We start from the raw sequence: 14,199 nt of genomic DNA, 5'->3' as shown, positions 1-14,199 counted from the left end.
GAGTTGGCTCCATGTCTGGCTATCTAAGTAAATTAGAGTTCTTTATTTTGTTTCTTAAAGGTACCATAATGCAGTGACCATTATTGTGTTTCTGGATAAATTAAATTATATAAAAAACAAAAAAAAAGAAAATCTACAAAAAGTAAACAAATAAGTGAAAAACCTAGGGTAGCTATCACACTTAGTGGTGAAATATTTAAAGCTTTCCTTTAAATATTTAAATGCCAGCTATCACCACTTCTATTCACTACTATACTGGAGATCCTATCCAATACAAGGAGGGGTGGGGGAAGGCACAGAATTGGAAAAAAAGAAATAAAACTAACATTACTCACATATGACATGGATGTGTAAAAAAAGAAAAAAATATAAAATCTTCCTCCCCATTATAATTAATACAGAATTTAGCAAAGTCGCTAGATACAAGGTCAATATTAAAAAATCAATTGTATTTCTATAAGCCAGCAACAAATAGAAAGTGAAATTTAAAAAATCATTTTTGTAACAGCATCAAAAAGATCAACTATCTAGGGAAAAAATATCCCAAAATAGGTGCACAACCTCTATGCTGAAAACCAAAAAACATTATTGAAAAAAATTAAAGAATACCTAAACAAATGGAGTGATACACCATGCTAATGAATTGGAAGACTCAATATTGTAAAGCTGTCAAGTCTTTCCAAATTGGTCTATAAAAAAACCAGTTGCTGTTGAGTCAATTCCGACCCACGGTGATTTCATATGTGTCCGAATAGAACTGTGCTCCGTAGGGTTTTCAATGGCTGATTTTTTGGAAGTAGATTGCCAGCGCTTTCTTTCAAGGTGTCTCTGGATGGACTTGAATCTCCAACGTTTTGATTAGTAGCCAAATGTGTAAACTGTCTGCACCACCCAGAGACCAACTGATCTATAGATTTAATAAATTCCAATTAAAATCCTAGCATTTTTGTGTGAAAATTCACATGCTGAGTCTAAAACTTACATAGAAAGTCAAAGGGCCAAAAATAGCCAAAGTAATCTTGAAAAGGAAGAACAACTGTGGAGGACTTTTACTACCAGATATCAAGACCTATTATAAAGTTAATTAAGATAATATGTTAACTGGTACAAAGATAGAAAAATAGATCAATGCAACAGAAGAAAAAGTCCAGAATCCATCCCACATGTATATGGTCACCTGGTTTATGACAAAAATGTCACTGCAATGTGGTGAAGAAAGGATGATCTTTTCAATAAAGGTAGTAGATCAATTTATCTATATGGATAAATTATTCAACCCTACTTTACATCATACACAAAAATCAGTTCCAAGTGGTTTGCAGATCTAAATATTAAACAGCAGAACATTTTATCAGCCTTGGAGTAGGCAGATTTCTTCAACAGTACATAAAAAGCATGCACTACAAAATAAAAATGAGATAAACTGGATCATACCAATATTAAAAACTTCTGTTTAGTAAGTGAATAAAAAAGCAACCTGCAGAGTGGGGAAAAAAGAATTGCAATGCATGTATCTGACAAAGTATGCTCTTGAAAAATAATATGACAACCTAGAACTCGTATCTAAAGTACTCAACAGAAGAATGGGCAAAAGACTTGAACAGGCACTTCACGATAAAGGATAGTCAAAACAGAAAACAAATATTTTCAAAAGTAGTAACTTATTAGTAATCAGGGAAAGAAAAATTAGAATGACAATATGATATCATCACACACCCACCAGAATGGCTAAAATGAAAAAGACAAAAAATGCCAAGTGCTGATGAAGATGTGGAGTCACTGGGGCTCTCACGCACTGTTGGAGAAAGCACAAATTGGTACAACCATGTTCAAAATGGGTGGCAGTTATCCACTAAAGCTAAACATACCCTATGGTCCAAGTACATATCCAATAGAAATGTGTACACTTGCTCACGAAAAGAACAAGAATGTTCATAGCAGTACTATTTGCAGTACTGGAAACTGCTCAAATACTCATCACCAAACAATAGCATAGATACATATATTGTGGTATACTTACACAATGAAACACTATACAGTAATGAGAATGAATGAACTACAGGTATACACTCAACAGTAAGATTAATCTCACAAACAAATGCTGAGCAAAAGAAGCCAAGACACAAAAGAGCAAACAGTGTATGAATATATTCAAAAACAGGCAAAACTCTTCTATAAGTTAGAAATTAGAATTGTCAGGGGGATTCTGGAGTTCTGGTATTGTCGTTTTTTTAACCTGGGTGTGAATTATACAGGTATATTAATTTATGATTTGGGAACTTTTCTCTATGTATGTTATATTTTAATAAAAAGGTTAAATAAGAGAGAATGCTCCATAAGGATCATGGCGGGGAGGGGAAGGTAACTGGAAGAAAACATGTATGTCAACCAAATAAGCCAACAAAACTCCTTAATTTGTGATAAAAGGATTGTTAGGGAATTTTCAGGATATTCATTTAAAAATTGTCAAATTCAAAAGTTATAAAAGAGAATTAAAATTAGTCTTAAACTACCTGTGTTTTCTAACTGGTTTTCTTGCACAATAAAGACTAAATACATATGCAACCAAGGTCCTCAAATCAATGTAAACAGGAGCAGGTAACAGTTTGAAGAATGCACATTTTAGCCTAAGGAATGAGTATGTATTAAAAGTTATGCTTTTGCTCTAAAATCGATGTTTGATATATTTGACTTATATGTAAGGCCTATTCTGCTATAGAAGGGCATTGAATTTTTTTTAATTGTTTTATTGTGGTAAATATATATATATCAAAACATTTGCCAATTCAACAATTTTTACATGTACAATTCAGTGACATTGCTTATATTCATCACACTGTACAAGCATCACCACTATCCATTTCCAAATTACTCTGTCACTACTAACAGAAACCCAGTGTCCCCTCAGCTAAGATTCCCCCTTTTCCCTCCCTCTTATCACTGGTAACCACTAATAAACATTGGTCTCTATACATTTGCTCATTTCATATAAGTGAGATCATAAAGTATTTGTCCTGTGACTCACTTATTTTACTCAGCACAATATTTTCAAGATTCATCCATGTTGTGGCATGTATCAAGACTTCATTTCTCCTTATGGTAGAGTAAGATTCCATTCCATGTACCACATTTTATTTATCCATTCATCTGTTGATAGACATTAAGGTTGTTTCCACCTTTTGGCTACTATGAACACTGCAGTGAACGTTGGTATACAAGTATCTGTTTGTGTTCCTACTAGGACACTGTATTTTTAAACAATACAGGAGATTTTATTCCAAATACTAATGTCTACATCAGGAGTCTTGTGTTAGAAAAGTTAATATGTTTGGATTAGTTGGGTTGTCTTTTGAGACATTCCAAGTCTTTATTTAAATGAAATAAAGACAGTGGGTTAAATCCATTTCAATCTATCTATTTTCTGCTAATTATTTAATTCATCTTTGTATCAACAGTCTATTTTATAAACCTTGCTTCTTAGAAGAGTTATCATTATATTTTATTACAGCGTTTCTCTTCCCAAAATCTTTCTTCCTTTTACTTTTCTTTGGCATTTATCTTTCTCGACATCTTAAGCACAGTACATGTTTGGTCAGTAATATAAAACCAAAAACAGCTCAAATCAACAGAACAGATTACCTAATACTATGTGCAAGGCATTTTTCTGGCCTCACAGGAAATACACTGTAATGTAGTTTTTGACCTTGAGAAGTTTACAAAGGTGGAAGATATTTAATAGCAGAAGGAAGTAGAGACTAAACTAGTGACGGAGACAATAAGTACTCTAGAAATGTCAAGGAGAAAGAGACCAGCGTGTTCTAAAATAATCCGTGATGGCTTCATGGGAGAGATGGGTTTTGAATTATGTGGTCCCAGTGGGATGTTTAGGATTTGGATTACTGTTGGTACAGATATTCCAAGGAAAAAGTACTTATTCCTATCATCCAGCATGCCTCTATATTACCTGCAATTGCTTAAGAAATAATAAATAACTGGATATAATATAAAAAAAAGCAGGATATACACCTGAAAATGGAATTGGTTTCTCCTGAGTCAACTGTGTCTTACATAGTCGTGGTTAGAGATGCAGTTGTATCAATCTCTATGTAACAGTTCTTTTCTATGTAAATGTGGACATATCTAGGGTCAAATTCATACTTTGGGGCTTTTATTAGCATCATATTTTAATCAACTAAGCAAACTTGTCCAGACATTCTATTTAATAGGTCTGTAATTTTAAAGGCAGGGTTTTAGATTAACTATAAGACAACCATAAGGTAATACACAATTATCTTATATTAGTAATATTTAATTACCAATGTAAAGTAAAATAATAAGAATAATGAGTATTTTACTTTTTCCCAAACAAGTAACTTGATTAAAAGAAGTAAGGGGAGCCATAGTGTTCACAGGTCTGGAACATGGTGGAGGACATTAGGACTCTTGTTTCGTTACTTAGTTTTGCTGTTGGCTCTTTGCCAAAACCAGTAATTGAACCCTCGTTTCCTTCTTCTGGAACTGTAATTAATAATATGTATCTATCAGACAATATCTAAATACTCTGAAAAAACACTAAGGAAAAGATTGTATGAAAGTAAGCAATAAATCCAACCTAATTAACTATAGGAAGAGAAAACTTTTGATAGCATGGATAATGAAAATCTATATTATCCCAAAGTGGTAACTTCCATTTTAAGGGTGAGAAGATGAGAGAACCAGTACCTGTTAGGCACCTATAACATATCAGGCACTGCATTAAGTGCTTATGTGTTGGATATTAGTTATTTAATCAAATAATTTACTTTTTTTTAAGCAATGCTAGCAAATAAGTCTTTTGGAGGTTCAAATGAATCTTGGAAATCTCAAAAGGTAAGTGGATTTGCCAAAGAAGGCAGGGATTTGGATAATACACAAACTGGATATTCAAATTCATGACAGGGCATAATGGTGCAAATAACTCTAAACAATAGGCAATTCAAATAGATTTGTATCTAGTTTGTAGTATATATAGTTTGTTGGCTTGTTATGAGCATTGGTTTTAGAATAATATTTAGCATACACTAAACTTTTTTTTTACTTCTAACCGTTTTCCAGTCCCTGACCTCACCAATGCTGAACTACAGGAGGAAATCAGCTTGAATACTTATTATCTTCTAGACATTTATGGAATAAAGAATAAGAATAAAACTTGAGTCTTGTCCTCAGTGACTATATAATTTGACTTACAAAAGATCTAAAACAGAAAATAATAACAGGCAGTCTCTAATTAAGGGGTAAGGTGTGCTATGTAGACCATAGATACAGGATTTTATTCTTTCATTCAACAAGCATTAGTGAACAGGAGTCCCTGAGTGGTACAAATGGTTACTGCACTCTGCTACTAACTAAATGGTTGGCAGTATGAGTCTACCCATAGGTGCCTTGTTTTAAAGGCCTGGTGATCTACTTTGGGAAAAATCAGCCATTGAAAATTCTATGGAGCACAGCTCTACTCTGACACGCACGGCGTTGCCACAACCTGGAAGCAATTCAACTCAAGTAGTGGTTTAATAAAACCCGTCGCTGTCGAGTCAATTCCAACTCACAGCAACTCTATAGGGCAGAGCAGAATTGCCCCACAGGGTTTCCAAGGCTGTAATCTTTACAGAAGCAAACTGCCACATCTTTCTCCTGCAGAGCAGCTGGTGGGTTCGAATCACCGACCTTTTGGTTAGCAGCTGAGCACTTAATCACTGTGCCACCAGGGCTCCTTAGTGGTTTAATAAGCACTACTATTTACCAAGCACTCCTCTAGGCATTTAGGATATATTAGTGCATAAGCAAGATAGACAAAGATCTCTGCCTTCATGGGGTAATCTGCTAGTGGGATGAAGCAGGCAATAAACATAATAAATAAGTAAACAATATGGTATGTTAAACAAACAAAATAAACCAGTTGCTGTCAAATCACTCTAGCTCATGATGACCCCAAATGTGTCCTGAATGTTGGAAGAAGAGCAAGGAACAGAGTGAGTGAAGGGGAGACAGGAGAGGAGAGGGGGTCAGAGAAGTTGACTGGGGGGAAGAAAGGAGGCAGACTTGAGCTTTCGTTGTAAGTGAAATAGGGAGCCATGACAGGGTTTTGAGCAAAGAACAGATGTGACTTACATTTATTGTGATTTCTCTGTACAACGGGTTAGGGCTAGACTGTTGGGAGGTAAGGGTAGAAGCAGGAAAACCAGTCAGGAGAATCCAGGCAAGAGATGGTGGCTTGGATCAGGGTGGTGGCAGAATATATTCCCTAGATTCTAGGGAATGAATATATCTGTTTTAAGAGATATATTCTGAACATATTTTCAGTGTAGTGGAGATGGAGAGCAATTAACAATAATGTAGTCAGAGAATGCTTCATGGAATAGAGGTTACTTGCACCTGATCTTGAATGATAGGAAGGATTTGAAAAGGTGGAAGAATTAGGAAAGGCATTCCAGGACAGAAAAGGCTTGGAGGCAAGAGTGAGTATGGCTTATTCTTGGGACAATGAGATTAGTCTGAATAGAGCCAGACAAGCAATTTGGGGTGTGGTGGGAAATAAGATAAAATACATAAAGTGGAGCCATATTATAAAGAGCTCTGAAAGCCAGGCAAAGACCTTCAGCCATTCCAATGTTCATTATGGTCTCTTATATATGGCAGGTGCTCAATCAATATTACAACATTGGTAAGAAAGATAGGCTTTTAGGACCATTTATCTGGCAGTTCAGATTGGGTAGCAGAGAGTTTCCAATTTAGAAGGTCAGCTAAAAAGCAGTTCAGGAATCCTGGCTTAAGGTAATGAGGGATAATTCCCGTGCAGGTAATTGGCAGTTGACTGTTTTAAATCTACTTTATAATGTAAACCATAAACGCTACTCACACTTGTGGGAACCTCAATCTTGTGTTGGCAATCTCTTGCTCAAATAAAAAATTACATGGGTCTAAAAAACTGTGTACTCAAACAACCATGTGATCTTAATTCTGAAGTTACAAGAGTTAGATTGCCGTTTCTATTGGTTCCACGTGCAATTTATGTGGCTCTAAATTGGTTACAGGTGCAAAGCTGCATCACAAAAAGGTGACGAGTTGGGCATTTAGAGAAACTGGGATCCACTCACATGCGTCCAATTCATTCTCCATCACAAATATTTTCACAATTATACACACTGTGGATGAACACAGGGCATTTACTGGACAACCTCTAGCATGCCTAACTTAAGGTGTCCAAAGGGAGATAAAATAACAGAAACTTTGTATCACTTCTGTTGATCTAATATAGTGAAGAAGTTTACTCAGATTTTCTCTGACCCCAAAAATACCTATTTTACAAGCGGCTATGGTGATTTTAGAACCTCCCCGAGGTTATCTTACTAAAGTTATAAGTGAGAATGTTGACAAAAATACTAATCTATGACAATCGCTAGCAGAGATATAAAAAATGTTTTTTATTTAGTGGCCCATGTCTTATACCTAATCTTAAATAACCAGTTGTCGTTGAGTTGCTGTCAGGTAGCTTTCAAGACAAGTTGTATTTCTTATGGATTCAGGAGGAAAAGAAGATTAAAAAAAAACTGACACTATGTTTTCTTATAAGCGTTTACTATAAACAACATTCATTTTGGGTGTTTCCTATAATTCATAATTTTGGAGAAAAGTACTTGAGAAATGAGAATTTTGGGGAACATAGTGAAGAGACTCTCAGAGAAATGTATCATATCTACTAAGTCTTCGTGATCAGGAAAGAGATTTGAACGGTTAAATTAGAAATAAGTGATAAAACCAGAGCCATACTCCGAAGAAAATTAATGCAGTCAAGGTAAAATTTTAGAAAAAGCCCCTGAATTGTTATTACACGTGAGCTTACAAAATTCAGAGTCATGTCAATAACCTAAATGTTTTCTGAACTTCCACTTCATCATATAGACAGCATTATCATCTAAGACAGTTTTCTAATGTCTCCAAGAAGAAAACATAATCATCACTCTCATTTAGGCCCAAAGAATGATTTCAGTCTTTGGAAATTCAATCTCTTTACAGACAAATGTGAATAAAAGCTGGAAGTAATTCCACCATTAAAAAATATCAGACACTAAAGATGCTTTCTCTAAGTTTGATTGTTTCCTTATCAAAACACTGCATGAGGTTTTGCAGAAGCCTCATCTCACTCAAATAACTGCCACCTATTTTAAATAAATTAAGGTCGCTATGAGTCGGAATTGACTCGACGGCAGGGGGTTTGGTTTTTTTTTTTTAAATAAATAAATAGGGTTTACACGCTTGGCTGCTAGCCAAAAGGTTGGAGGTTCAAGACAACCCAGAGGTGCCTTGAAAGAAATGCCTGGAAATCTACTTTCAAAAATCAGCCATTTGAAAACCCTGTGGAGCACAGTTCTACTCCCACACACACAGGGTCACCATGAGCAGGAAATGAGTTGACAGCAACTGGTTTTTCTGTTTGTTTTTATTTTAGTACATAAAGAAATCTGCAGTTTTTGCTTTTTCAGATTCCTTAAAAAGCTTCAAATTTAGGATATTATATCAGGGCCTTCTATGCAACCCACAAGTGATTAATACTACAAGGCCTAAACAATAATCTCTACAAAGAGCTTTAGAGTTTAAAAAGTGCTTTTGTAAATACAGTCTCATTTAATCCTCACGATAATCCTGTATCTTCTGCTCATATATGTGGGAACCAAGGGCAAGAGAAGATAAGTGCCTTGCTCAAATTCACAAAGCAAGTTTGTTGCCAAGAGAGGCTAGGTACTTCTATTCCCTGATACTACACATGTCCCTTATCATCTCCAACTTCTGGAAAGGTGAAAACTTTGGTCAGTCATGTAAACTCTTCCCAGGATGGAGCTGCCTGGAGTCAAGCAGACTCAGTTTAAGTATCCCCCCCAATAAACATGGCATGCAATCCCTCATTTACTCCTATCTCAGGAGAGCCTTTCATTCCGAAGCCTCTTCTATTGCAGTATTTATCATGTCTCTAAGGCATATTTCCATTGCTCAATCAGCTCTAAAGGACAAGTGTGTCATCATTGCTCAGTGCTCTGGTGCAACAACTTCAAATTATAAAATTCACACAGGACCAAGTCTGGCACCAAAAGCAAGAAGCATATTCAGCTTGAGCTTGTGGAAGCGTCCCTTTGGTCTTGCCAATTTTTACTAGTGGAAATGGTTTTGGAGCCAGCATGGGGTTACTTAAGGTTGCTTGAGAACCTCATGATGAAAACTGAGAAAGGACTAAGATACAGAGGTCACAGTGATAACAGGGCTCAGTAAAAAGTGTGCAAGTCCTCTTTGGTCATGGTGGTCAAGGATAGTGGAGATTTTTAGCTCACGAATATGGCCAATATAGCTGAACGTCTGAATAGTTCACAATAAAAAGAGTCTGTTTTTCTTCTACAGCAATACCTAGCTGCTTGCAACAGCCCCCAACTCCACTTTGCCTATGACAAGGAAGACGGAGACCTAAACCAGCTGCCGCACCTAGACCAAATACCTAAGCTCTGAGTTTTAGGTGGGTGTTTCACCTTTGCTGGCTCCAAATAGCTAATAATGATCATATTCCTCATTTACTTTCAAGTTTATCTGTCTGTTTTGGCAGGGGTTGGCATTTGAAATTGTCCCTATCGGTATTTACTGGGTACCCACAAAATACAACGGAAGTAACCATCACAAGTCTTTGGCCTTTAGGAACTCATATTCTTAACAGAAAACAACACTTATGAGTAAGAAGTAATCAGAGACCATGTAAGACAATATGAGACCAAGGGCTAAATTACTGGTACAAAATATGTGTTTGTTATTGCTAATCATTCTATTCTATATCCTGTTAGTTACAAAGAAAAGTACTATGATCCAGCAATTTCACCCTTAGATATATACCTAAAATGCTTGACAGCAGGGACTCATCAGATACAAAAATGTACATTACAGCACTATTCACAATAGCCAAAAGGTGGAACCCACTCAAGTGTCCATCAACAAATGAATGGATAAACAAATGTGGTAAATACATACAATGGGATGTTACTCAGCCATAAAGAGAAATGAAGTCCTGATACATGCTATGCAGGGATGAACCTTGAAAACATTATGCTGAGTGAAATAATTTAGACACAAAAGGACAAGTATAACCCCACTTATATGAAATATAAGGCACATATTTGGCAAAATAATAGGCAAATGCATAGACACAAAAGTAGACCAGTGGCTACCAGGGTTGGGAGGAGGGGAGAATGGGAAGTTATTGCTTAAGGGATACAGATTTCTTTTTGGAGTGATGAAAAACTTTTGGAAATAGATAGTGATGATGGCACACAACATTGTGAATGTAATTAATATTACTGAATTGCACACTTAAAATTATTAAAATGGCAATTTTTTTGTTATAATACATTTTACCATAATAATTTTTTTTTTTTTAAAGAAGTACTGAGTTCTGCTTTTGGAGGGGATTAAACAGGGAAAATTCAAGCCATTAAAAATACAAGATTAATATAGAATGAAAGCTAACTTGAATCACATAACCTTTCTTACAATAAACAGTACTTGCCCCTAGCTAACCTAAAAGATTCGTTGTATTACATTCTAGACATATTCTTTTCAAACAGAGAAAACCATCACATTTTGATTCAAGAACTATTTCATGGAATAGCTAGGACATTTTGTCCTAATGCAGGCTAAATTAATAACTGAAGAAAGACAGCAATAATTTTTATGACTTGCAAAAAATAGAATACCATCATTTTATACAGTATAATGAAAATAAGGTCCTATTTAAGAGATTCAGAATGATAGAAATATACATTGCCAAAAGATTATAATAAAATGAAATAGTATTTCGAGAAATATTTTTTCTTAATTTTTAAAAAAATATGTTTTTAAAATTTGTGATTAATATGTTAAAATTCTAGACTTTCAGATTAAAAGCTTAAAATAGAGGCATCCATTTAAACAATTAAGTGACTTAATTTTAATGCCTTAGCACTTATACTATAAAACATGAATCACACTAGTTAACACAAGCTACTTTTACATAGAACCTATGAGAAGAGAAAAAATAAAACAAACAGAAATAAATACAAAACAATACAAAACATATGAAGCTGTGCTAAGAAATTCCAGTAGAAGGAGCTGTAGAAATGAAGAACTTACATTAGGCAGTGGCCAAGAAAGAAATGTTGAAAAATGAAGTATCTGTTTGACTCTTTCATATCCTAATAGAAGTAATAGTTAATAATTGATTTAGCACGCAATAAGCATTTAACCTTTTAGGAATCTCATTTACTTCGAGTGTGAAATGAGATGCTTAGAATAGATATATTCTTCAAGGTCCCCACAATCTATTCTTCTACAATGGAGTGGGTACTATGCTAGGTATCCTAAGAAACATAAGAAAGAATATAACTTCGTTCCTATACTCTGGTAGCTTACGATTCTTACACGTACACACAAATACCTAGATTTCAAAGTAGAACAGAAAAGTACTGCGAGTGCTTTAAGAGGAATAAAAGTGTTGGAAGAGGAATAAAAAGTACTGTGAGAAATATCTAGCATAAAAGACCAATGGCAGGGGGGAAGCGACCCTTGAAATATTCCAAAAATCCCTGAAGTATTTTTGGGAAATGTATGCAAACTCAGGAAATAAAAATGAATAGGATTGGTTTTGGATATAATGCCTACAATTCAGGAAGTGAGAACCACGCACATAAACAAAATATTAGTTTTTTTTTCCCAAAGATTTTGAATATGCTTTATGAGTGAACACTAGGGCAGAAAACTAAGCATTAACATGATAGTATTAGAAGAAATATACTTTGAAAAACAACTTATCTCTAGTTTGAAGCTAGATGAGCAATTTTACCCTTACTTAACATCTGAAGTATCCCCAATATCCCTTTCTAGAATAGACTTTACCTTGTGAACTGCTTGCAGACAGTGTATCACTGAAGGAACAGCTCTCAGGGTCAATGAGAGAATCTCCCAGAGTTTCCCCCATACCAGCATGGAACAGGGATTCGCTGTGATTCACACTGATATTTTGTCTATTCCTCGCAAAGAATCAATCCATTAAAAGAAAAAAACTTGCAGTAATAAAATACGCAAATACACCAGTGAATCAAGATACCAGTTTCCAAATATTTGGGAGAAGTGGGAATAAACACAGGAAGGACCAGGCCTGAATTGGCTGGCACTGTCCTGTTAAGAGAGCCAGCTGTGACAAAATACGGTGTCATAATGCTGCTCACTGCTTTGGCAAGACTTGGTACATTACAAGAAAAACATTGCCACACTGTCTCGCCAGTGACCCACATGTTCAGAGTCTTGTGAGAGGTATAAACTGTACAGTATTTAGAATTATCAGAGCAAGGAGATTGTTCAATATTCAAGTGCTTCTTAAAATGGAAAACTTTAAATCCCAGGGTTATGAAATACCAGATGAATTTATTTGGACAAAGTTTTTTTTCTAGCTGTCCATCCCTGATTGAATCTCTAGCCACGTTACCTGAAGTAAACTTCTGAATTCAAATATGCACTCATATTTTAAATTTGTTATCAGCATGCTACTGAAATGTTATAATCCTAAGGTATTTATTCTACTGCTTTTACCAGCTGCTGTTGAGTAGATTATGACTCATGGCAACCGCGTGTGTGTCAGAGTAGAACTGTGCTCCATAGGGTTTTCAGTAGATGACTTTTCAGAAGTAGATCTCTAGGCCTTTCTTCCAAGGCATCTCTGGGTGGACTTGGACCTCCAGCCTTTTGGTTAGCAGCTGAGTGCATTAACCATTTACACCACTCAGGCGTTTTTTAACCTATACATATACAAGTATACACCTCCATATGTAACCACATGCATATTTTTTGGTTGTTACTACTGTTGTTGCAAAATTGTATATGTTGTGGCTTTTACCAAAATCATCTCTTATTCTTGTCATCATTTACCTTGGTCAAGTTGTGCTGACTTCACCCTTATTCAGTATCGTCTTACCCATCACCAAGACTAACAAGTATCTACTATCTAGAAAGTGATCCCCCCTCCATTTCCCTCCCATCCCTGGTAACCACTAAAGAATGTTGCTTTCTGTATGTATAACTATTCTTGTCTTTTTGTAATAGTGAGATCATACAGTATTTTCCCTTCTGTGATTGACTTATTTCACTTAGCAAAATGTCTACCAGATTCACCCATGTTATAATGTATTTTGAGAAGGTGTCATTATTCTTTATGGCAGCATAGTATTCCATTGTGTGTATGTACCACAATTTGTTTATCCATTCATCTGTTGATAGGCAGTTAGGTTGTTTCCATCTTTTTGCTATTGTGAATAGTGCTGCAATGGACCTAGGTGTGCATGTCTGTTTGTGTCAATAGTTTTAGTTCTTTAGGGTAAATGCCTAGAAATGAGATTGCTGGATCATAGGGTATTTCTTTTTCTAGCTTTTTGAGGAAGCGTCATACTGTTTTCCATAGAGGTGGAACCAATTTACAATCCCTACTAGCAATGGAACAAGTTTCCAATCTCCCTGCAATCTCACCAGCATTTGTTTTCTTCTGTTGTTTTTGATCAGTGCCATTTTGGCAGGGGTGAGATGGTATCTCACTGTAGTTTTGATCTGCATCTCTCTAATGGCTAATGATCACGAGAATCTTTTCACGTGTTTGTTGGGTGCTTGAATGTCCTCTTTGGTGAAGTGCTTGTTCATATCCTTTGCCTGTTTTTTTAATTGAGTTAATAGTCTGATGTTGACTTGTCAAAGTTTTCTATATATATTAGAGATTAGACTCTTATCAGATATATAATTCCCGAAGATTTTTTTCCAATCTGTAGGTTCCCTTTTTACTCTTCTGATAAAGTTTTTTGATGAATTAAATTTTAGGCAGTCCCAGTTATCTAACTTGTCTTCTGTTGCTCATGCATTTGTAGTTGTGCTTGGTAATCTATTACTGACAAAAATTAGGTCTCATAGTTTTGTCCCTAAATTATCGTCCAGGAACTTTATAGTTCTGGCTTTAACATTTAGGTCATTTAGATCAATTCTGAGTTAGTTTTTTTGTATGGTGTGAGGTATGGATCCTGTTTCATTTTTCTGCAAATGAATATCCAGTTTTGCCAGCACCATTTTTTAGAGACACTACATCTACCCCACTGAATGGACTTTGACCTTTTATGA

The 14,199-nt window shown here is 35.5% G+C and overlaps 1 protein-coding gene across 1 annotated transcript in view; it reads right to left on the bottom strand.

Annotated features, from left to right (window-relative positions):
• PPARG (peroxisome proliferator activated receptor gamma) overlaps window positions 1-13,081 on the bottom strand; it is a 79,308-nt gene extending 66,227 nt beyond the window's left edge. The window contains exon 1 of the mRNA XM_004368339.3: window positions 11,941-13,081. Within this exon, the coding sequence (XP_004368396.1) occupies window positions 11,941-12,022 (82 nt within the window). The 5' untranslated portion in view covers window positions 12,023-13,081. The remainder of the gene's footprint in view (window positions 1-11,940) is intronic.
• Between the last annotated feature and the right edge of the window lie 1,118 nt (window positions 13,082-14,199).

This window comes from Trichechus manatus, unplaced genomic scaffold, assembly GCF_000243295.1.
Source record: "Trichechus manatus latirostris isolate Lorelei unplaced genomic scaffold, TriManLat1.0 scaffold00001, whole genome shotgun sequence".
NCBI lineage: Eukaryota > Metazoa > Chordata > Mammalia > Sirenia > Trichechidae > Trichechus > Trichechus manatus.
Note: the sequence above shows the minus strand (reverse complement) of the source record. Positions and strands in the feature narration are given on the sequence as shown.